This window comes from Talpa occidentalis, unplaced genomic scaffold (assembly GCF_014898055.3).
Source record: "Talpa occidentalis isolate TD23 unplaced genomic scaffold, MPIMG_talOcc4v2.1 talOcc4.16, whole genome shotgun sequence".
In the NCBI taxonomy this organism is placed as follows: Eukaryota; Metazoa; Chordata; class Mammalia; order Eulipotyphla; family Talpidae; genus Talpa; species Talpa occidentalis.
Window position 1 is genome coordinate 40,616,569 of NW_023601653.1, and position 24,686 is coordinate 40,641,254.

Below are 24,686 nucleotides of genomic sequence, written 5' to 3' on the forward strand. Positions count from 1 at the left end.
ACTTAACGAGTCAAGTCATGGTGGAATGATCACCTTATTTTATTTCGTTAGGTTGCACGTGCATGGCAGTTTTCACTTGCTGCAAGCTGAGACCAGGTTTAGGAAACATTTCTAAGCTTTGTTACTGGGATTGGACCTTACAAGAAACACTCGGTTATGCTGTTACAAGGGAGTACACTGGTTAAAATGAAGCATTTGTGGAATTTGAAAGAATGTTCTTATTAAACTTTTAGTAGCATGATTCCTTTGATAAACTACTGGTTAAAATTATTGGTAGGATAACTACATATAAAATGCTATTTAAAATGTAAGTAGAATCCAAAACTGTGGTATAACAGGAGTGCAGATAACTAAGGTTCACGTAATTATTCAGAAAAAAAATTTCCAAGATCAGTGAAGGAATAACACTTTTCAAAACTCCACTTTTTGGGAGGAAGAAATCCTTAGAGGAAGTAGCACTTTTGCATTTGTTCATTGAGGCCGCATTTATTTAAAAAATATCACTTCTGTGAAGGTAGTTGGGCAGGGTGCTGGTGGCCACTGACAAATTCAAGTCATTGCTTATATTTACTCCTTTGAGTTCTTGGTACTGAGCCCAGTGCTTCAGTGTCTTGAGCAGCTCCTCCTCTGCTTTCATCTTCAGCTGGCCAGAGTGAAGCTGAATTTCAGGGTGAGATCACTAATTTTTACATGGGACTGCAGCTGCAGTTCCCACTAGAAACTGGAGAAGAGATACTCATATTCTTAATCAAAAATCAGTTTTCAACTGTAACTTGTCTTTAAAAATGAACTTAGTGTCAGCTTCACCTAGCCTCAGACCTTGTGCTTTTGACCAATAAGTAATTATTCCTGCCATGGATACACTTAGTTTATAGTCCTTTTGCTGTTTCTCTTTTGTGATAGGCTGTCAAAATAGATCACAGTTATAAGCAGTTTGAAACCTCTCACTTACCAATATTTAATACTCCTTGTATTTTCCCAGAATCTCTTATGGAACATGCACAGCCAGAGATACAATCACAAGAGGTAAGGTCCTGAGCACAGTTTGCTCACTGTGGTTTGTGAGACTTGTATAGTGTGTTGTGTTAAGAGCCAATGCTCTGCCACTCTGCCTATACTTGAACCCTGACTTTGCAGTCCCCCACTTAAGGACTTTGGGTAGGATATACAGCACAGCTGTGTCTGTTATCTGCATACTTAAAACAGGACTATCAGTGCCTACTGCATGGGGATGAAAGGAGCTAACTTAAATTCTGAATTACTTAGGACTTGTCCTGCTGCACACTTAAGTGTTGGAGGTTATCGTTGTTGTTTTTGGCCTTTGTGCTAGAATTCAGTAAGATTTCACTCTCTCCATGATTCACTCATGTTGGTAATAGGAAGAGGGTATTTATCATCTTTGTTAAGTGACGTGGAAACTGGAAAGAAGTGGAAGAGGCAAAAAGCATGGTGTAGTTGCTACTGTAATGAAAAGAAAGAAAAGGCTGACAGTTCAGGAACCATAAGGTTTAAGGTTATTTGAGGCAACTTGAGCAGCAGTGGAATCGCGCTTCCCTCAGCCTTACTGCCAGGGAGTTGGGTGCCTGTATATTTCTGGGCTGGCAGAGGCGGTATAATCTTGGTGGAAGAGCCTGAGCCAGGCAGATCAGCCCCTTGATGTCAGTCTTCTGAGGTGAGTTAGGTTCAGGCTGCTCCTTTTCAGTTATCAAGGTTGTGTCTGTATTAATGGAAGGAAAGGAAAGGGAAGGAGATCAGGGCAGTCTTTTCGAGTAAATGAAGCTGAAGTTTCATGCTAGCACTCAGACCCAGGGAGGCAGGTCAGTGTTGCTCTCAGGGTCTTGGACACATTTTGTGATTCAAGCACCTTTTTTTTTCTGGTCTAGTTTCTTAACAGACGCTACATGACAGAAGTAGATTATTCAGGCAAACAAGATGAGCAATCCTGGGATGCAGATTATGTTAGAAAACCAAACCTCCCCAAATGCTGGGATGTGCTGACCCAACCAGATTGTCCCGAGAAGAAACAGGAATCCTTCCAGTCATGGGAATCTTCCCCTGAGCCCCAGGAGATACTGAAGCCTGCAGTTGCCTTAAAACAGAGGAAACAAGAGATTCCAAAACTCTCGTCCACTCTGCAGGAACTGGAGAAAACTGAGGATGTCTCCAAACCCACATCTGGCCAGTGGGAGCCAGGGACCCCAGGACCTGAGGAACAGGTTCAGGAGGAGCAGAAGCAGGAGCCAGGGAAGAGTTGGCCGGTGCAGCTGCAGAAAGAACTGGACCCACAGAAGCAAACCACAAAGCTTTGGACCCCTGTGCGGGGTGAGCAGGAAGCGGCCACATCCTGGACCCCACCCCTGTGTGAACATCGGGATTCCAGAAAGCCAGAGAGCCTGGCACCCTGGGAAAGCAGGGTGGAGAGTCAGCAATACGCTTTAACACCGTCGCGGATTTCGCCAAAGTCCTGGGGGGTGGCTTCCGCAAGCCTCCTCCCCTGTGACCAGCTCCTGCCCAGGAAATTGAATGCAGATCCCAAAGATGTGAGTTGCTCTGTGTCAGTCTGCTTCTGTCATAGGTATTGATAACTTTTTAGTGCTCTTTAAAAATAAGCAAACTCATGTTAAGTATAAGTGTTTGACTTAACTCTTTGATGCAAAGATTTGTTATCTTTTCTAGAAAATTGGGAAATTAGAAGAACCTGAATTAGTCTATTTTTGAACCAACCTGATGTGAAATTTCTACACTGAGAAAATACTGTTTCAATACAAAATTTTAATGACGTAAGACTTCAGCGTTGTGGCTAGTTCAGACAAGACCATAATATGAACAGTTGGGAAACGTGGCTAGTGTGGGGGGACATGGTAGATTTCATTTGTCATCTTCCATTTGGCACACAGGCTGCTTTTCCTGGCCGACTTCTATTTTTCCATTTCCTGTTTCTCTCACTTCTTTGTAGTCACTCAGATTTACTGTCTTCTCTGGAGAAGGAATATGGTGTTGGCGCATATTCTAGTAGTTGGGGTAGGATCTGAATTAGTTTTTTTTTTTTTTTTTAAAGATTTATTTATTTATGCATACAAGAACAGAGGTGCAGGCCAGAGGTGCGGAGGGTGAGAGGATTTCCCAGAGACAAAGTGGGGAACAGAATAGGCAGACTGACTGAAATAACATTGCTGAGGGGAACAGTGGGCGAGTCAGGAGAGGTCTGCTGCGACATGTGGGTAGCTTCCTGACCAGCTGGGGATTGAATTGATGCTGCAGGGGCTTCGGATAGCTTCATAGTACGGTGCTTAACCCCTTGTGCCACCAGGGAGGTCTGGAATTAGTTTTCTTTTTCCCTTGTAAAATAAGGTTTTTTGGAAATGGGCTTTATGTATTTTGTAATTAGGTTTTAAGGTATGAGACTAGTCCAAATAGAAAGCCTGTTAACGATAAAAAACTTATTTCAGGAAGATAAGAGTTATAATGAATGATTCTTGAATACAATGCTAGTTAATGGATCCTTTATTAAACTTTATTAAATTCAAGTTACTTGCCTTTATTTGTTTTTAAAAAAGGTTTATTTATCTATGCATACAAGAACTTGGGTGTAGGCCAGAGGTATGGGACAGTGGGGCAGTGAGAGGATTCACCAGAGACAGAGTTGGGAGCAGAACAGGCGGATCTACTGAAATCCGCCTGTGCCATGTGGGTTAGCTCTCTGGACAGGGATTGAACTCATGCTGCAGTGGCTGGCGATAGTGTCATAGTGCTGAGACTTAACCCGTTGTGCCATCTGGGAGGCCCTACTTGCCTTTATTTATTTATTTAAGATTTATTTATTTATGCATACAAAAACTGGTGTACAGGCCAGAGGCGTGGAGGGTGAGAGGATTCACTAAGGACAGAGTGGGGAATAGAACAGGCAGATTGACTGAAATAAACTGCTGAGGGGAGCAGTGGGGTGAGCCAGGAGAGGTCTGCTGCTCTATGTGGGTAGCTCCCTGGTGGGGGATCAAACTCATGCTGCAGTGGCTGCTTCATAGGTTGCGTCTTAACCCCTTGCACCACCAGGGAGGCCCTGCCGTTATTTAAATGCATACTTAATGCTGTGTTTACTTTAAGCTGTGATCCCCTGTCCTACCCTGCTCCCGGGGCTCCCGTCACTGGAGCCAAAGGCTTTTTGGCAACAGTGTGAAAATATTTTTACTAGGGGAAATCAGTACAACATCTTCATTCACCTCAGTTCTGCTGCACGGGGAGAGAATTTCAGTGATTTGTTGCTTTTGTACTCCTTTCTTCCTTTTTTCTTGCAATGCTAATACTAGTTTTACTTTTTTAGACCTTGCAGAAGATGGGGCAGCCTTATTTCATTAGCTGTGTGGCACACCATGGTCATTGTGAAGGTGACAACTAATTGGGAGACTTGTATTTAGAAACTCAGTTTAATGCTTTGGGAAAGCTGTGTTGGCAAGTCCACCAGCTGCAGCAGGGACACCCCATGGTGGTGTGCTCACAGGAGGGCTGTCGCTCAGGAAGGCGGAGGCTTGATTACTGGACTTCTGTGGCAGACAGTTTCTCATGGTTGCAGGGTCTCCATGACTGAGAGGATGCTCATACACACCTTGGTGTCTGTCTGTTCTCTTGCAATCTCAGCTGTCTGGAACATGACTACGTACAGTCAAGGGCAAAGTAGAGTTCAAAGCCACAAGATTAGATACCAGGAAGTTAATCACTAAAACTTAAGACTTTTCTCCTAAAAGAGCTTTTCAAATACGCATTTAGGAACTGTTATCTGTTTACGTGGTACCTCCTCCCACTTACCCTGTGCCCTTTGGTGAATTAGAAGGTGTGGAGAGTGGTGATGAGGCCAACCTGCTGATGGCTGTGAGGGAGGGGTCTGCAACCCAGAGGTCTCACTTGGGGGTGCAGCAATCCTCAGCAACTAGCATGACGACAGACAGCTTAGAAACATCTATAGCCCCCAAAGAATATTTACTTTATAGCAAAATACAGTGTTTCCTCATTTCCAGTATATATATATATGAATGTTTTCACATGTTAATGTTTTTGAAATCTTAAGAACTGGGATGTCTGTTTCAAATGTTAGTCATAATTTTTACTGTGGGGGGATTGTCATTGGTGCATCCTATTGTCAGTGGCCTCTTGTTGCAAAGAACATGTGGTAGCTAATGTCTCTAGTGAAACACATCTTCCTTTTTTTTTTTTCAAGATTTATTTATTTATTTATGCAAGGTTGATTGATTAATTGATTTATACAAGCACTGGGTACAGTCAGAAGCGCGGGAGGGTGAGAGAATTCACCAGAGCCAGAGCGGGGAGCAGAGCAGGCAGAAGGACCGAAGCACACTGCTGAGGGGAGCAGCGGGCGGCAGGAGAGGTCTGCGCGCCATGTGGGACCCTCCTCTGGTGGCCGGGGAGCAGCCGGGGATCGAACCGGCGCTGCAGAGGCAGCGGGCAGCTTCGCAACCCAGTGCTCAACCGCTGCGCCACCGGGGAGGCCCACATCTTCCTTTTTAAAAAGCGTGTTTTTGAAAGATTTCCATTAAATTGTACTGAAGGAGGAAAACTGTCTAAAGTTTGTTTAAATGATTTGGAAAACGCATTTATGTGGAAATTCTTTGCCCTTGATGAGTCTGATGTGTGAGCATTGCTATTTCTTTGATGTTGTTAAAATGTGATAAGCTGGGGCCTCCCTGGTGGTGCAAGGGATTAAGTCTCAGCTCTATGAAGCTATCCACAGCCACTACAGCATGAGTTCGATCCCTAGCCAGATGCGCTAACCCACATGGCACATCAGACCTCTCCTGTCTCGCCCGCTGCTCAACAATGGATTTCAGTCAGTCTGCCTGTCCTGCTCCCTACTCTGTCTCTGAATCCTCTCACACCCCCAACCCCCGTGCCTCTGGCCTGTACCCCAGCTCTTGTATGCATAAATAAATCTTAAAAAATAAAATAAAAAATATGTGATAAGCTGAGTTTCCTCATTAGGCTGCTGAACTTGAATTGTGCTCTTAGATGTCATTGGTTTCTCTTGTAGGTGCCTATGCCCATGCCTCAGCCTGTAGGTTCTTCTGCCCTTGCAAAGGATCCAGTATCCAGAAAAGAAAAATTGCAGGATCTGATGACCCAGATTCAAGGGACTTGTAACTTTATGCAAGTATGAGTCATTCTGAGATGAACCTTAAATGATACTCACTGGGCTGCAGCTTCTTTTTTTTTTTTTTTATAGAGGCATGTTTTATTTATTTTGTTTTGTTCGTTTGTTTTGTTTATACATGCACTGGGTACAGTCAGAAGTGCGGGAGGGCGAGAGAATTCACCAGAGCCAGAGCGGGGAGCAGAGCAGGCAGAAGGAACGAAGTACACTGCTGAGGGGAGCAGCGGGCGGCAGGAGAGGTCTGCGCGCCATGTGGGACCCTCCTCTGGTGGCCGGGGAGCAGCCGGGGATCGAACCGGCACCGCAGAGGCCGCGGGCAGCTTCGCAACCCAACGCTCAACCGCTGCGCCATCGGGGAGGCCCTGGGCTGCAGCTTCTGCATGAGCACTAGAGTAAAGCTGTAGTGTAATCCAGAGCCTGGATTCTAATGTCCAGAGAGGGCAGGTCCTGGCTCTGCTCTAAGCGTTGAGGCACGTGCCTTAATTCTGTGCCCCCTTTTCTTGTTTTGAAAACCGATGATGGTATTTTCTGTTCCTAAATTTTTGAGTAATAAAATGAATTAAACACATAAAAAGCTCTCAGTGTGCCAATATTCCTGCAGATACAGATCACCCACTCAGACTGAGAGAACCCACTCTGCTTGGCATTCTGTTCACTGCCATTGTGTAGAGAAAGCATTGCCCGCACGGAGTTTATAGTTTGTAAAAAGCCTAAAAACTTGTTCTGAATCTGTAATCAAATGCAGTTTCGCAGAATTTCAGGATAGTGTGTTAGAGGGATGAAGTAGGCAAGTAAGATTTTTGAATTTTGGAATTAGACCTGTGTTTAAATCCTGCTGCTTTTATTCACCAGCTACATAATTTGTTGCAGATTTCTCACTCTCTACTTTGTTGCAAAGTGAGGGAATTTCTTAGCTTCAGATTATCTGAGGATAAATAAAAACTAGAATAACAGGTCTTTGTATGTAGCTTAAGTATTCAAAATGTTGGGAACATATCTGGAGAACCAAAATAGGCAGCTGTGAGAAGACAATGATTTCTCATGATGACAATATTTACCAGCATGAACTCCTTAAGTGGTTGAGCTAAGACCCTTAGTCCTTCCCACTCATGGGTCAGCTACAATAGAAATGAACTTCCAGGCTAGACGAGGGTTAAATGCTTGTATTTCAGGCTTTAAGTCAGGCGTTTTCTCCTCCAAGTAAGAATGGAGATTTGTTTTAGCACTGACAAAAATATAAGTTTTGATAGTTACTTTATATTTTATTTTTAACTTATTTTCTTCAATAAGGACTAAATTATTAACATCTTGAGGTAGCTCCATCCTGTAGTTATTAGTTATGGGAAACATAATGAGGGATTTAATGATATCTCTTAAATGAATAATCTTTACTTCTACTCATGTAAAATGTTGTATTTAGGAATCTGTCCTGGATTTTGAGAAACCTTCAAGTGCAATTCCATTGTCACAGCAGCCTTCAGCTACTCCGGGGAGCCAAGTAGGTAAGTAAATCAATCTTAAGATCTGGAGCCAACAGCTCTGTCCTAACACCTGTTTCTTGTATAGATGGTTTTTCTCTAGATGCTGTAAGGATGAAACTTAGGGTGCTGATTTCTTCTGAATGTGCATCTCTTTTTTTTTTTTTTTTTTAGAGGCATGTTTTATTTATTTATTTGTTTTTGTTTATACATGCACTGGGTACAGTCAGAAGCGCGGGAGGGTGAGAGAATTCACCAGAGCCAGAGCGGGGAGCAGAGCAGGCAGAAGGACCGAAGTACACTGCTGAGGGGAGCAGTGGGCGGCAGGAGAGGTCTGTGCGCCATGTGGGACCCTCCTCCGGTGGCCGGGGAGCACCGGGGATCGAACTGGCGCCGCAGAGGTCGCGGGCAGCTTCGCAACCCAGCACTCAACCGGTGCGCCACCGGGGAGGCCCTAAATGTGCATCTCTTACCAGAGTTGGATGTGGATAAACACCACCAGTCTATCAATGTGTTCGACTCACCTGGTAACATTTTGGAGAAACTCTCCAAATGGGTGACTGCAAATGCCCAATAGCTTTTTTCCCCTCACAATTCTGTATAAGTGAATTGTGACTGACTGGAACCTGTTGACTTCTTTCAACTCTGTAAATCTGGTGTGGAGGGCTTGGGCCCTGACTGTACTAAAATCGCCTCGGTGATCCTGGGGCCAGCGGTCAGCGGTAACTCCTGCTGGAGTCTAGTTCTGACTCTGGTCTGACACGTCAAACTGGAGGCTTTTCAACACTTGCGTTTACCTTGGCAAGGAGTGGCCTCCGAAAAGCCGTGGGCCATGCTTGATCAGTGTAGGCCTGCAAGGACTGGGGCGCAGCCACCCTCCAGTGAAGTCAGGAGAACAAATGGAGGAATGAATAGCAGTGATGGACACTAATAAGAAGAAACCAAACTGACACATGTGATTGGGAAACATTAATAAATGTAATCAAAGAGAAAAAGATCCTAAGGAGATGACTCAGCTGAGAGTCTCTTTGAAACTTGTGAAACTTAAGTGTATCAGTTAATTAACTGCTCATAATAGCTCAGATTTTATCTTGCAGATTACTATTATTAGTTATTTTTAAGTCTTAGTTCTTTTTAACAATTTTTAGATTGTTTTATTTATTTTTTACTTTCTTTTATTCTTTCAGAAACCTTAAAATGCCATTTCTACCCATTCAATGGAAAAATCTTTCTGTGTCCCAAGTGGAACTAGTGTCTCCTCCTCTATAATCCTCTGAGTCTTTAAAGTACTCAGAGAAGGCTCATGATGGACTTGAGACCTTTACTCTCCAACTGCTTCTTTTATTGTCAAGTACACACCTTAGCTTCCATCCGGTTACATGCATAAGCTTTTCACCCCCTCAGAGATTCACTGTTTGTTTTTTTTTCACTCTGCAGCATCTACAGAACAAAATCTATCCAGTCAAAGTGATTTTCTTCAAGAGCCATTACAGGTAACATCTCCAGATTAATCTTATATTTACACTTCTTTGCTTTGACAAGAATAATCAGAGTAACTGGTTCTAATATACCTAACTACATTACTGAAAATGTTCTAAGGATGTTCTTCAATTAAGTACAGTTGATCCTAAAAAGAGTCCCATCTGTTACCACAGAGGGTTGCTGACTTCAGTGTGGAAAGAGCAAGCGGAGGAATTCAGAGGTGCCTGGTCTGTGAGTCTTTGCTATTGAGCTACCCAAGTCGCTTAGTGTATCAGCACAGTAAAGGCTCTATAGGAGGACATGATTGTGTTTAAGCTGGTCTTCCTCCCTCAGATACACATGTGTGCACATACCCACACCTACACACTGACATTCTGAGGTGCTGGTTCTCCTAGGCACTTAGGGACCAGCCTTAAGATCAGTGAAGTCTGTGTCATATTCCCATCAACAGTAAGTTCAAGGTTCACTCTTTTTCCGGTCATTACCTTTGAAAAAAATTTCTCCGGCTCTCTCTGAAGACCTTGGGATGACTTTCTCCACAGTGCCTGCTTTCACAGGCAGTTCACTGTTCTGACCAGGTTGTTCAGCTCCTGTAATCTTCCAGAAACGTCTCAGTGAAGGCCATTTGTTTGCAGCTCAGCTTTCAGATTGTATTTGTGGAGCAGGTTCCTCATCCTACCCTGGCTTTCACAAAGCCTTTACCTGGGCTAGGAGGTTCTACGTGAGGCTCCCATTAACAAGTTGGACTACCTTGGAAGTCCAGACCTAGGTCTGGCTTTCAAGGGCAGTCCTGTGGAATGGCTGCATCAGGCCACCTGGTGGCTTTAATACATCTGTATATACCTAGATGTCACCTTAGACCTGTTGGGTTGGAATTTCCTGGTGTGTTATCTAGGGATCTGTATGTTTAAGAAGCTCCTTGGGTGATCTGCAGGCCTATTGTTGGGTTTACTGGTCTCCAGCACCATGTTGATTTGCTGTTACGTAAATCCATCCGCAGCTGCTCTGCTCCCCATGCTATGATTTGGAAGCAGAAACTGCCAAAAACTTCTAAACTAATCCTAATGTAAAGATTGTGTCTTTCACTTTTTTGATGTGAAGTGAACCTTTTTACTAAAACTCGGTTATCTTTTAAAGCCTAACTGCTGAAGGACTGGGTACACTGACTCAGGCTCTGTGAGCCAGCCTTGGGTGCTAGAGTTGTATGGTTTCCACAGCCTGGATTATTTACTGCCTTTGGGCAATCATCTCATTGTCTAAGTGCGAGAGCCAGAAAGAAGGCCTACTCTTAGAAATATTCATCTCATAATAGTTCTAATATTTGGGTCAGATGTAAATTGTACCTGTTTTTGTAGGTATAGGAAGTATTGGAAAGGATTTCAGAAATTCTTTTCCATAAATTTGTTTTTAAAAACTGGGCTGCCTTCTTTTTCACTGATGTTCTGTTACCATTAATGAGTTTACATTTCACCCATTTCATTGCTTAGGCTCTGGAAATCACATCGAAGCCTTTAGATCAGAGGAGTAGATTTGCTGACACTTCAGACTTTGCAGTTGGAGATTCGTATGTGAGACTGGTCTATCCAGTTGTGCTGTAGGATTCCTTCTGAGCCACTCTGTGTCTGTCGGTTATTGTAGTCAGTTCCCACCATGTTTTCTCCCCAGCTTTTATATATCTTATCAGCTTTGCTCATTACTGGAATGTTGGGGCCATTGTGATATATGTAGAGTTCATTCTTTTATTTATGCTTCTGCCTACTTCTGCAAGACTTAGGGTGCCAGCGTAGTCCTTATAGCCCCTGGCAGAGCTCGGCCTCCAGAGCTACATATGCCCTGAGTTCATCATCGCAGCAGACCACTGTTGAGTCGAGATAGCAGTGCGGCCCCAGGTATCTGGGCCAGGGACTTGCTAAGTGAGGTCAGGCCTTGATGGTGGCTTTGGTGATGAGCTCTGAAAAGGTGGTGGCGCTGACTGCTTGGACTTGAATCTTAGCTCTGCCACTTAGTTTTGGTGTGATCTTGGGCTCATCACTTTATCTCTGTCTTTGAGTGTCAGCAAATTGGGACATTTATCTTCCCCTTCAGGGTCCTACTAGGTGAAATGTATGAGACTCTGAGGTGACAAGCCTGGTGCTGTCACTCATGAGTGCTCACATTCCCTCAGGAAGCCCATGGCCCAGGAGCCTCCAGCAATCAGAATGTGCCTTTGACAAGCCTTTGTGTCTCCCCATGTCTAGGCTACTGCTCCTCCAGTTACTGGTAACTCACATGCTTTCTTGGTCACCACCCATCAGGCTTCTTCAGGATCTGAAACAGTGTTTCCGACCACAGATGCTCCTGAGGTAATCAGAGACCAGGCGTCTCCATTTCTTTTGTGTCTTAACAGCAGAGCAGCTTCCTGATGAGTGACTGGCAGGAGAAGTGAGTGATGCATGGCGTCCTTAACTGATGCATGGCATCCTTAACTGTTATGATCCTGGAAACCTGTACACTAGCTTTATTGGGACTTTGCTATCTAAGTAGACTTAAGAAAGTATTGCTGTGTCAGATACAATCAGTATATCCCAACTGCTAATGTCAAGAGAGATGAAGTGCTCTAGGCAGGATTACATCAAGTTTTTCACTGTGTAGGTACTGAGGGAATCCACAGGAGAAAATTCCATATAACTGGAGACTTGGTAACCTTAATGTGTTAATAGCCACACTGTCTCAGTTGGAGTGTTACAGTCCCTTTTGACTAAACTCTTAAAAGCATTTGACAGTATTATGTCTGTCCTTTCAATTCTAAGAGAGTTTCTGCCAAATTTGCTAAGTTTCCTTGAGGTAGAAATTGATAGAATGATTAATTTAGTAACATTTAGGTTTTTTTATTTTTAACTTTTTGGTCACTGCTGTATAGAATATATATTCATTATAGAATATAAGAAAATATAGATTATGGATTAGTTTTTATGGTGCTGACTTGTTCTAAATTGAGATTCCTCATTTTAAGAAAAGGAAACATTTGTTAGCAAGCAAGTCACATAACCTGATTCAGCTGCATAATCTCACTGGGACTGATATTAGGTATCTTTTCAAGTCTTTGCATTTAGAATCTTTTATATCAAGAACCTTGCTGCTTCCTGTAGGTAAGAATTACTTAAATTAGATCAGGTTTGGTTTGAACAGACTTAGAAATTCACTAGTAAGACTTTAGAGAAAAATTGACATTGACTAAGCAACTAACCCATGGGTTTTCTTAAGCCTGATTCTGCTGTATAATTTAAAATAATACAGGCTCTTAACTGGAAAATTCTTTGCAGGATTTGAAAAGGACTGGGTTCTCCAAAATTCAGCCCCTCATCTGCTGGCCCTGGCCTGATGATGTAAGACTCACTCAGCAAGCTGTGCAGAGCAGGGACTGGGGCACCCTCCCAGCTGAGATCTGAAACTAAGCAGAAGTGATTCTTCTGCATCCCTGTGTCCAGATGTCGCCCTGGACAACTTGCTGACTCTGCCGGTTGGGTCAGTGTGTGTTGACTGCTGGTTACGGGGCAGCTGATGGGCTGATGCTGCCTCTCTCCTCCCCAGGCAGCAGTCCCCTCCAGCACTCAGCCGTCTCCACTGGCTTCCCTAAACCCTCCTGTGACAGAGGGCTGTGAACGGGACTTCCGGTCACCTGCAGCAAGTGGTAGTTCAGTGGCCACTGACACAGTGCCCTTCCAAGCCATGCAGACAGTAAGTATGAGATGGGGGCGGTGACAAGTCTCGTTCTGGTAAAGAACTCTCCTTGTGTTCACATCTGTGCCTGGGCACTGTGAAAGTCTCAACCTTTTGTCATGTTTTTCTTTGCACTGGTTAATTTTATACTTGTCTAATGGAAATAGTGTTGATAGTGGAAAAGTGTTAAATCCACAGCCTTGAGATTTTGGTGGGTGTTTTATCAGCATATTCCCCTGTCTGAAAATTAGTAGCAGGCAAAACTGAGGGCCACTGTAAGCACATGAGAAATATGTGGGTGAGAAACAGTTTTCTGGTAACAACTTAATAACACTAACCAACACTTACACCACACTAGTGATTTCCTTAGCACTAGTGACCTGAAATCCAGACATATCCTTTGGGTGTTCTGTCATTGCTCAAATTCACATTTGATTTCCATGATCTTTGCCTATTTTCAGAGAATTGTTCAGATTTGTGTGGTTATTTTGAATTACACATCCTTTTATGACTTGACAACTAGGATTGTATGTATATTGTCTAAGCACAGACTCATATGAAGCAGTTACTTAGGGAAAAAACCCAAAAATCCTTAGCCCATAGGCCCTTACAGGATGGTATGTAATGCTCCGCTGCTTTGGTGTGGAGGTGGTGGTGGTGGTTGTAGTGTTGCATAGCAACCCTGATATAAAATGGGTTGCCTAACTGTGGGTCCTCACCTGCGCGCTTAAAGGGGACTTATTAATGCTAAACTGCAGACACATACAAAAGGTTGCTAAAAGGTTTATTTACAAGGGAAGGGGAAATGGGAAATGAATAACTCAGGGAGAAAAAGAGGGAGATAAGTTTGTAAATGCGTCCTACCTGTTCTGCTGACCTGGAATCCCAGTGACCCTCCGAGCTGGTAAAAAACCGAGCATGCCGCGTGGCCAAGAGAGTGACCCCTGTCCACATGGCCGGTTAAATACTCAAACAGAAAACATAGTTGCTTAATGCCACCCTCAGGTCCTCGCAACCTTCCCTTTGGTAATCATGGGATTTGTAGTTCTCAGTGTGTTGATGGAGTGGGGGTGGCATCTACAAAGCCTGTATGGAGTTTGCTCAGGACATCCTTTCCCCCAACAGTGGTGGTGGTAGAGGTGGTAGAGGTAGTGGCAGTGGCGGCAGAAGAGTGCAGCCTGACAGGGCAGCCTGGAAAATGGGCTGTGAACTCAAGACACTGGATTCACCAATGTTATATCACTCCTGCTTGGCCACTTAGAACACTTAATTTTTTGGCTTTTTCTCTTCCTGTCTGTGCGTCCATCCTACATCGTTATTTTCACATCATGTACTAACTTTTTTTAATACTAGTTAAAAGCAAGCATTGATTGCTTATGGAATGAATTTGAGAGTCCCTTGCCTGACACACAATGTGACGTATGAAGTCAGGTGTGATCTGCTAGCTCTGCCTGTGCTTGCCTGCCATTCTTGTCCCCATACCTCTTCTGCTGTTGGCAGTCTGTCTTTTCTACTTTTCCAGTTGAAATTGGATCTTATGTGTTCATTCATTTAGTCATTCAACAGGCAGGTAGTTAGGAATTAGCCACTGGGGTTTAGTCACTGGGGTTGTCCTGGGGAAGAAAAGACAAGTCTGAGTGCTCAGAAGCTGACATTTCTATCTTGGCAGTGGCCCGACTAGAGAGAAAGGTCCTCGTGTGTTGTGTCAGGTCCTCTGTGATGTAGGAACAGTGGGCAGGCTCGGGGGTCTAAAGAGCAGGGAGTGCTGTTTATACACTCTGGCCAGGCCGCAGGTCAGTGTCTCCATGTGGTAGAGATTCTGCAAGCCAGCAGACTCTTCATTTGTCTTTTGTTTTTGGAAAGAATCCTCTTCCCTGACACAGATACCATCTTCATAAGCATCATTTTGATACACAATAGCAGGAAGATTAATTTTCTGCAATTTTATTGAATATGTTTTATTGTTATGGTAAAATATGCACAACATAAAATTTACTGTTTCAACCCTTTTTAAGTGTATAATGATTGGCATTGAGTACATCTACAATATTATACTCTACTACCACTCTTTACAAAACTTTTTCATCATCATAAACAGAAACTCTACCGTTAACTCCTTATTCCTCCCTCTCCCCGGCCCCTGGTAAACTTCTGTTCTACTTTCTGTCTCTTATGAATTTACTGAGTCTAGGCCCTTTATTCAAGTGGAATCACGATATTTGTCCTTTTGTATCTGGCTCATTCATTTAGCCTAATGTTTTCAAGTTTCAGCTCTATTGTAGCTGGACCAGAATTTTATCCTTCTTAATGAATCAGTAGTACTCCATTGTATGCAATTGCCACATTTTCTTTATCCTTTCACATGTTGATGTTTACTTGGGTTGTAAGTACCACAGCCTTTACTATTGGCTGTTATGAGTATCCAGCTATGAACAGTAGTGTACAAATAACTATCCGAGTCTGCTTTCAGCTCTTTGGGGTATATACTGGAAGTGGGATTGGTAGATCCTGTGGTAATGGTATGTTTACTTTTTTGAGAAACCCACAATACTATTCCCACAGGGGCTGTACAATTTTACATTTCCACCAGCAGTGCATGAGGGCTTCTAATTTTCTCCATCCTCACCAACACTTAAATTCTTTTTTTAAGTAATAGTCATCATAGTGGATGTGAAGTGGTATCTCATTGTGGTTTTGACTTACACTTCCTCATTGACTAGTTATGTTGAGCATCTCTTATGTGCTTAGTGGCCATTTGTCTTCATAGGAGAAATGTCTATTGAGGTCCTCTACCCATCAAATAGTTTTTGAGTGTTGGCGTTTTGCTGGATGTCACCCTTTGTCATTTTCTATGAAACTTCATAAACAGTTTAGTATACTCTTGTCTTCTCAGGTATTTAATGTTAATGCACCTCTGCCGCCTTTACGAAAAGAACAGGAGATGAAAGCATCCCCATATCCTGCGGACTGCAGTCAGAGTTATACCACAGCGAGTACACAGACGCTACCCCAGGGCCAGCTGCCGGCCATGCACCTGGAGCCGCCTGCCCTTCCTCAGGAGCCAGGTGAGACCTGTGCCCTGCACACGCTGACAACATGGGTGTGGATGAATGGGAAGCGAAGTCATATCGCCCTTCAGAGGCTCTTTCCTGACTAATGAGCACTACCCCTCACATGCTCAAGTACTGAGGAACACTCAGTATCTTTCCTCTATTTTCTTACATTTATCGGTTAATTTTAACTTTTGCAAGGTAGAACTGAGACAGTTGTATGAACCTTGAATTAAGCCCATAGCTTCAAATCTGATTGCTCTGTTGACCATACACAGTGAGAGGCAGACTGGGCCCTGGCTTGCTGCCTTAGGATGGTGTTGGAGCCATTTTGTGACTCTCACTGTGGACAGGGGGATGTCTTCTCTCTCTCTTCCTTACCGTGAAACACTGATTAAAGTAAAGGTTTAGGGGCCTCCCCGGTGGCACAGTGGGTTGAGCACACCACTGTGAAGCTGTCCGCATCAGCCTCTCTAGAGCTGGTTCGATTCCCGGCTGGCCAGGGAGATTCCCACATGGCACCACAGACCTCTCCTGTCTCGCCCGCTGCTCCCCTCAGCAGTGTATTTCGGTCCTTCTGCTTGTTCTGCGCCCTGCTCTGTCTGGGGTGAATTCTCGCACCCTCCCGCGGCTCTGTCTTGTACCCCAGTGCTTGTATGAATAAATAAATCTTTTTTAAAAAATGAAGGTTTAATTTAGGGACAGGAGTCTATTATGAAAGCAGAGGCATTTTGTGTTCTAAATCCCAAGCCTGAGCAAATGAACTGAGCATTCTGAGCTCTTGGGTGACCAAAGGATGAAAAGATGTAGCTCCCCGGACCTAGTCAGCACTGACCTTGGCCTGTCTTAGCTGTGCTGTGCCAGTACAGGGCAGGTTATTGACATAAAAGCATATTTTTGCCACATGCTTTCCCCTCTGGAATATTAATTAAAATGCATTTTCTTTTACTCCTTGATTGGGAATGTTTAGTCTTTTTTTCTTTAATTGTAGTAAAATATACATAATAAGATTGAGCATTGTCGATATGTGGTTTTGTGGATTAAGTACATGCCTATCTTGTGTGGCCAGCACTGCTGTCATTTCTAGGACTTCATCTTCCCCATCGGGGACTCTGTCTCTGTTTGGCACTGACCCCCTCAGCCCCCATCATTCTATTCTCTGTGAATCTGACAGCTGCACACTTAGTGCACATGAGTAGGACTGCACGGTGTCTGCCTCCTATGACTACCTGTGTCAGTGCACATGACCTGCAGTAGGTGTCTGAGTGGTAACATGGAAGGCTGAGTGATCTCTTACAATGTTATGCAGAGAGAGCCTACATATACATTCATATATGTGTATATACACATACATATATAGGTCCTATATATACATTCATACACACATATTTTCATAATATACATATATAAATACACACACATACACACACGGCCCTGGTATTTTATTTTTTTTTTAATTAAAGGTTTTTTTAAAGGTTTTAAAGGTTTTTTTAAAGTTTTTTTTTTTTTTTTTTTTAAAGAGGCATGTATTTTATTTATTTATTTGTTTGTTTGTTTGTTTGTTTATACAAGCACTGGGTACAGTCAGAAGTGCGGGAGGGTGAGAGAATTCACCAGAGCCAGAGCGGGGAGCAGAGCAGGCAGAAGGACCGAAGTACACTGCTGAGGGGAGCAGCGGGCGGCAGGAGAGGTCTGCGCGCCCTGTGGGACCCTCCTCTGGTGGCCAGGGAGCAGCCGGGGATCGAACCGGCGTCGCAGAGGCCGCGGGCAGCTTCGCAACCCAGCGCTCAACCGCTGCGCCACCGGGGAGGCCCTTTAAAGGTTTTAAAGGTTTTTTATTAAAGGTTTTTTTTATTAAAGGTTTTGATACAGTGACTTATAAGAATAAAGACATTGAAATCTTTATGACTACTTGACTCTTGGACTCAAATTGTTTCCCTAAGCAGCAGGTTACCCTGAAGGAGCTGTTCAAGTAAGTGGTGGCCTCGCCTTCTACCCCACACAGCAGACTGTGTTTCCCAGGCCCTCGCAGCCATTTGTCAGCAGCCGGGGGTCTGCTAGAGGTTGTCCTCGAGGAGGCCGGCTGCTGTTAACCAACTCCTACCGGTCCCCTGGTGGTTATAAAGGTAGGCTCTGAGTACAGTTTAACTGTACTGAATTACTTGTTCTCTATATTTACTTGACTCAAACTTTGTTTTTATCTTATTCTTTTTTTTTGTGGGTTCCAATTATAACACAGTAGAGAATTCCCTATTTCTGTAAAATACAGCATTTTTCACATACTTATTCTCCATAACAGTGAACTTTTTGTATGAAAAGCAGATGACCCTATGACTTACTGAAGTAGAATGGTTGAAAATTTTGTTTTTCTAGGGATGAGTTTTGGTTTTCATATTTGAATAATTTCTCTCATTGACTTCTCAAAATATGTCACAATAGTGCCCCATTTCCAGTTATTTGCCTATCAGAGTGTCTTCCACAGATAAAAACATAAACTTTGATGTGATGTTATCTTAAGTCTTCGATGTGGTTTCTGGTATTCCAGTTGCTGCTTGTTACTGGCAAGTACTCTCTTGACAGAGGCCTAACTGCCCTTACGCCTGCATTCCAACAGTGGAGCATTTCTGCGCTTTGCTGACGTGAAGCTAGCAACATTTTATGAATGTGTGTTTTACTGTGGAAGCAATATTAGTAGCACTCACTTAAAGAAGCATAAATCAAATGATGGCATCATAGGATCTGTGTAACTTTTGATGTGGCATAGACCTAGACTAGATGTTTGCTATAATTTTGCCTGTAATTTCATGTGAGTTGTTTATTTGTTAGGTTTCGATACTTACCGAGGACCTCCTTCAGTTTCCAATGGAAATTACAGCCAGCTACAGTCCCAAGCTAGAGAGTACCCTGGAACTCCTTACTCCCAAAGGGTAAGAAGAGCCGTGTAGTCAAGCGGTCATGCAGTAGCTGATGTTAAGCTTGTGACTGAATTGCACTAGTCCTGGTTTATCTTGTAGAAGGCACTCTTCCTTTTAGAACTGCTTGTAAGTGCTATGGAGAGTTGAGGTGGGAGGATGTACACTAACCCCAGGTGACAGTCATCTATTACCCAGAACTCAGCGGGCCTGAAGGACTTGCAGCCAGCTGTTTGCATGAGCTCACTTAACTTTTGCAAGAGAAACCAGGGCTAAGGAGCAAGTTAAATCACTGGTCATAGGTTCATCTACAAGGAAATGGTCGAGCAAAGGCCAGAGGTAGTTCTTAACCTCCAGGGTCTGCTGGTCTTCATTCCGCCATATGGCATTCACTTGACTTTCCTAGACACAAGTATAGTAGATCCCTTTTTTTTAATAGTGTCATTTTTTGTTCTGGTTTGAAGAGCTCTGTAGATTGTGGTGTTTTGTTTTTTTTTTTTTGCTATATATAATAAGCGGCTGATAGGATGTTAGATGTTCCATTTGACTAAACCTCGGCACTCCTGTCAGAGACCATGTGTGACTCTGCACTGACCTTGCCAGCACCTTCAGCGTGGAAGGCTGGTGGGCCTGTGCATGCATGTAGGCCTGTGTGCACATGTGTGTGAGAATGTGTGTGACATCATGGTGAACTGTGCTGTGCTATAGGAAGTACCTGCACTTGAGAACTTAACAGGTCTGGGAAGTGACACATGTCTGTAGAGGTGTTGCTGGAAAGGGGTAAAGAATAGATCCCTTGTCTAAGTGACATGGCTTCATCCCTGATTTCACCCTTCTCATTGTATGACCTTGGGCATGTCACTTAGAATTGTGAGCTCCATCCAGCTCCTCACGTGAGAGAGGAGGACTCATTTGTTAGTCACTTGTCCTACTCTGAGGTCTTGTGAGGATGCCCGAGATACTCTGAAGATCAAATGAGACACACACAGGTGCTCATCCCCGCAGTAGCAGTACATATCAAGTACGCAAACATTGGCTGTTACCACGCGATCCTCAGCTTCAGAGTACTCACACAGACGTCGGTGATGGAAGAATCTGTCACAGCAGTCTTGTAGTGTTTTTCTTTGCCTCTTTAAAGTTTTCCCAAGGAGACATAAGGCAGTATTAGTGGCTGATGTCTGGAAGGGGGCGAGGGGCTGGCGTGGAGATTTAACTATTGTTCTTGTCGTGTACTTTCTTGTCCTGTTTAAATTTCCTAATACAGGGCCTCCCCGGTGGCGCAGCGGTTGAGCGCTGGGTTGCGAACCTGCTGCGGTGCCGGTTCGATCCCCGGCTGCTCCCCGGCCACCGGAGGAGGGTCCCGCATGGCGCGCAGACCTCTCCTGCCGCCCGCTGCTCCCCTCAGCAGTGTACTTTGGTCCTTCTGCCTGCTCTGCTCCCCGCTCTGGCTCTGGTGGATTCTCTCACCCTCCCGTGCTTCTGACTGTACCCAATGCTTGTATAAACAAAAAACAAACAAACAAACAAACAAATAAATAAACATGCCTCTATAAAATTAAAAAAATAAATAAATAAATAAATTTCCTAATACACTTTTGTCTTTTACCGTTAGTTCTTCTTGTCATGGGCACAGTGCAGGCTGACTTTTACCATACTTGGGAATCAGCTTGAAATGTTGCCTTCTAAACACTTTTTCTTAAAGAAATGGATTACATTTCAGGCAGTATTGAATTGATGTGGTATAAATCTTACCAATTCCCCTGTCAAAGCATAAAAAAACTGTAAAATGTTTTCTAATCATTTTTACAATTTGGCTTATAAATAGAGCAAGACTGAAATAATCTGTTTCCTTGCTTGACTCTTGAGAGCTTAGTGAGATGAGGAGCAGAGGACCATGCCTGTGTTTCTGATTTTCCTTCATTACTTAGCCTGGTATCTTGTACACAACATGCTCTGAACACGGTATTGTTTTTGCAAGTATTTACAATTGGTCATTATAAATCATTGCTCTTGCTTCTCTGCTTTTTCTTGGTATTTGGAAACTTTTGATACTTTGGGCACTAGAGAAGACCAGATACCAAGTGAAGAGGACTCAGTCTCACAATTTTATCAGCTAGCAATCCTGAGTAATAAATAATTACCATCTTATATTTTTGGTGCCATGGTAAATATTGTGTGTCCATTTTAGGATCATTTCCAGCAGTGCTACAAGCGAGGAGGAACATCTGGTGGTCCTCGGGCGAATTCAAGAGGTAAGGACAGTTATCTGAGTAGTTCACCCAGAACATCCGTCTAGATACTGCGCATCCTGTCATGCCCAGAGCACATTGTTTTCCCATTTACCTGGGTGAGGCTTTTAGTCTGCAGTGCTGAAGGACAGAGGGACATGGTCGACCACCAGGAGGTGGGGATGTCTGATGTTGATGTAATTGAAAGTGTGTGTGTGTGTGTGTGTGTGTGTGTGTGTGTGTGTGTGTGTGAGAGAGAGAGAGAGAGAGCATGTGTGCATGTGAGCCTGCTTGCCAGCAGAGTGTGATGAGACCATAGATCATACTCACTGCTGATTTCAGGGAGTTTGATGTGCTGTGTCAGGATGACGGTTCGGTGATGATGGGACACACTAGTTCAATGCATTGCTAAATAGGAATAAGCAGTAATTAAGACAAGTGGAAATAAAAGCAGGAAGCTTACAGTACTTGTTAAAATGTAAAGGACTATTAACGGATTTAGTGTAACTGAGAAAACCAAGCTTTCTGGGGACTAACTTGGTCACAGGAAAACAGGGTCCTTTCCTGGTGTGAACGTGGCTACTGTGGCGGTGCCTTTGCCTCATGTGCATGAGTTTCTGTGGGGTTTCATGCTCCCCGTTAACATGGAGATAAAGAACAAGCCTTCATTGAGGATCTTGGGACCCAGTAGAACCCCCTGAGCGGCTGGTGGCTAGCAGCTCAAAAAGTTGGTTCTTTCGTGTCATCTGTTTCCTTCAGTACTTCCATGCTCATTACTTTGCTCATTACTCTATTCACATGAGTGAGGGAAATGGATGAAAGATTAAGAGGTAAAAATCGCTCAAACCTGGATTGGTGCTTTGCTGCTTAGTATTTAGTTATCCAACCCTCTAAAAAAAAAAGTGAGGCTGCCAGGCAAGATCATTGAGGTCCTTCCAGCTTTAGCCTGAGGGTATTAAAGCATGTTGCCAGAAAACTCTAGAAATTTATACTTAGCCCTATTTAACCCTGCTTGTTTTGAAATTTACTATAAAATGTGTGTTTCTCTGTGTTTTAGTAGCCGACTAACATTAAGTGTTGTGTTCAAAGCTAACTGCTTCATTATGCAAAATTCACTGTTGCTAATAAAACAGCAGGGTGGAGTGACTCTTCCCAGATGAGCAGCCCTGAACGAGACACCGAAACCTTTAACAGTGGTGACTCTGGACACGGAGACTCCCGCAGCATGACTCCCGTGGATGTGCCGACAACAGGCCCTGCAGCAGTCCTGCCCGTGCATGTGTACCCCCTGCCACAGCAGATGCGTGTGGCCTTCTCTGCAGCCAGGACCTCTAACCTGGCCCCGGGAACACTGGACCAGCCCATCGTGTTTGACCTGCTCCTGAACAACTTGGGAGAGACCTTTGACCTGCAGCTTGGCAGGTTTCATTGCCCAGTGAACGGCACATATGTTTTCATTTTTCACATGCTGAAGCTGGCCGTGAACGTGCCACTGTACGTCAACCTCATGAAGAACGAAGAGGTCCTGGTGTCTGCCTATGCCAATGACGGTGCCCCGGACCACGAGACAGCCAGCAACCACGCAGTCCTTCAGCTCTTCCAGGGAGACCAGATTTGGCTGCGCCTACACAGGGGGGCAATCTATGGAAGTAGCTGGAAGTATTCCACCTTTTCAGGCTACCTCCTTTATCAAGATTGAGAGCCAGAACAGTGTCGACAGTAAAGGGGCGGTGTTCTCGTTAGTGGGATTAAAGGAAATGTAGGCTTTACCCTAGGCTGGTCGGTTGAAGAAAATGTTTTCATTTGTAGAGGAATGAGGAGGTCCTTTTTTTTTTTTTTTTTTTTTTGTTGCCTCTCCAAGGTGAAAAATTGCAGGTTGAATGAAAATGAGCACTAATCTGGCACTTTATTAATTGTGACGTAGCCTCGCTAGTCAAGTTGTGAATGTACCTTGTTTGCACTTAGCCCTTAACTGTATCAGCTTACTAAACTGACTGCCTCAAGTTCAGGCGAGTTACCACGCCTTGTTGTGCCTCAATAAAAAGTTTCGTGCAACTCCAGTGTTCTTACTGATTAACCACTTAGTTGGAGGGAAAATACCTAAGTTTTACTCTTCCCCACTGATAACTTTCCAGTGGGAGTGTGTGTGTGGATCCGTGTTATCTAAAATAGGAAGCCTCTTACATGTAAAGCTTCCTTTTAGCATCACTTATCTCTGATGTCCATGTCATCAAACACAAGACCTCACCTGTTTTGTGTTGGCTGATAAAGCCTTGTGAAGCGATTATGTAGCAGAGCGTGTGGGTCTCAGGGCCCACGTGCGGGACCACAGAGGACACAGAAGCGGTGACACTGCAGTGCTACTGCTCCACCACTGAGCCCCACACACGCTCCTGGAGTTTCAACATGATAAGGCAGAATTCAGTCATCAGCAAGTACAGGTCTGCTCAACCAGGGCTGTGTTCCCAAGTCCTGCTTCTGCAGCCCAGTGAGTGATTCTGAGTGTTATTTTACCACTAAGATCTCTTTTTTCAAAGACCAGTTCCCGAGATACAAAATGGGGATGGTGATTGTCAGCTGGGAAGCTCAACTGAGAATACACCTTGGTTGTGCTGAGCTCCCAGCACATTGGTGTGTGTTAACTGTCTGGGCTGCTTGTCTTTTCCTCCCCCTGAAGCCTCAGGGCTCCACGTATGTCTGTACCAGTGGATTTAGGCTCCCAGGGACTGTCAGGGGTTAATGTTAACTCTAGGCCTGTCATCTCCTTCCCTCACACAGTTGGAGCCTCATTAACCAAGAACTTAATACTCTATTTCTTAATTGCTTTAAAAAATACTTTTTAAAGGAAGCAGTTTGATGGCAGTATTCTGGAATATTTCAAGGGCTGGAGAAGGGCCTCATTGCCCAGCCATTGGGACAAGTCGCTGGCAGAGGCAGATACTTCTTGTTCTGACCCATCTTCCACTCAAGGTACTAAGTAATCTGAGGAAGGTTGTATAGGCATTAAGCCATTGTTACTGTTATTTTTTTTTTTTAAAGATTTATTTATGCATGCAAGAACTGGGGTACAGGCCAGAGGTACAGCGGTGGGGGTGGGGGAGATAATTCACCAAAGACAGAGTGGGGAACAGAACAGGCAGATTGACTGAAATACACTGCTGAGGGGAGCAACGGGTGAGTCAGGAGAGGTCTGCTGCACCATGTAGGCAGCTCCCTGGCTGGGGAATGAACTCATGCTGCAGTGGCTGTGGATAGCTTCATAGGTTGAGTCTTAACCCCTTGTGCCACCAGGGAGGCCCTGTTACTATTTTTGAGCTGGGTATGGGTTCAGCAATGAAACCCCAAAACTGAATGAACGAACTCTCTGGTGGTAACTCTTCGTGTTGTCAAAAACGTGGGTGCAGTATGATGGGCTATTTAACATAACACAGCTTTCCAACTTAATGGTAGGTGCTTTGTGGGTTAGGTAAATTAATGTTCTAGTTAAATTAGTTCTTTACTAAGTTCTTGACAAGAAGCATGCAGAAATACGGTTAAATCTTGAAGGGAAAGTTTGCTGTTGTTGACCAAGTTTCATGAGGCCTTTTTCAGCCTGTTGTAGCCATTAGGTTTTCTGCTGTATTACCCTCTTTAGCTTAGTCTCTTCTGCACACAATGTTTACTTAAAATATTGTGAC

General features: G+C 43.9%; 1 protein-coding gene across 8 annotated transcripts in view; it reads left to right on the forward strand.

Moving 5' to 3' along the window:
- CAPRIN2 (caprin family member 2) overlaps nt 1-23,096 on the forward strand; it is a 46,694-nt gene extending 23,598 nt beyond the window's left edge. For 2 of the 8 annotated variants that reach the window (XM_037514085.2, XM_037514080.2), the window contains exons 8-21: nt 52-96; nt 983-1,026; nt 1,884-2,540; nt 6,041-6,160; nt 7,581-7,662; nt 9,076-9,131; nt 11,358-11,462; nt 12,423-12,485; nt 12,691-12,837; nt 15,713-15,884; nt 17,816-17,995; nt 18,696-18,796; nt 20,970-21,033; nt 22,143-23,096. In XM_037514085.2, the coding sequence (XP_037369982.1) occupies nt 52-96; nt 983-1,026; nt 1,884-2,540; nt 6,041-6,160; nt 7,581-7,662; nt 9,076-9,131; nt 11,358-11,462; nt 12,423-12,485; nt 12,691-12,837; nt 15,713-15,884; nt 17,816-17,995; nt 18,696-18,796; nt 20,970-21,033; nt 22,143-22,708 (2,402 nt within the window). In that variant the 3' untranslated portion in view covers nt 22,709-23,096. The remainder of the gene's footprint in view (nt 1-51; nt 97-982; nt 1,027-1,883; nt 2,541-6,040; nt 6,161-7,580; nt 7,663-9,075; nt 9,132-11,357; nt 11,463-12,422; nt 12,486-12,690; nt 12,838-15,712; nt 15,885-17,815; nt 17,996-18,695; nt 18,797-20,969; nt 21,034-22,142) is intronic. The other 6 variants (XM_037514086.2, XM_037514083.2, XM_037514081.2 and 3 more) reach the window with 5 other exon arrangements.
- The last annotated feature ends 1,590 nt before the right edge of the window (nt 23,097-24,686 follow it).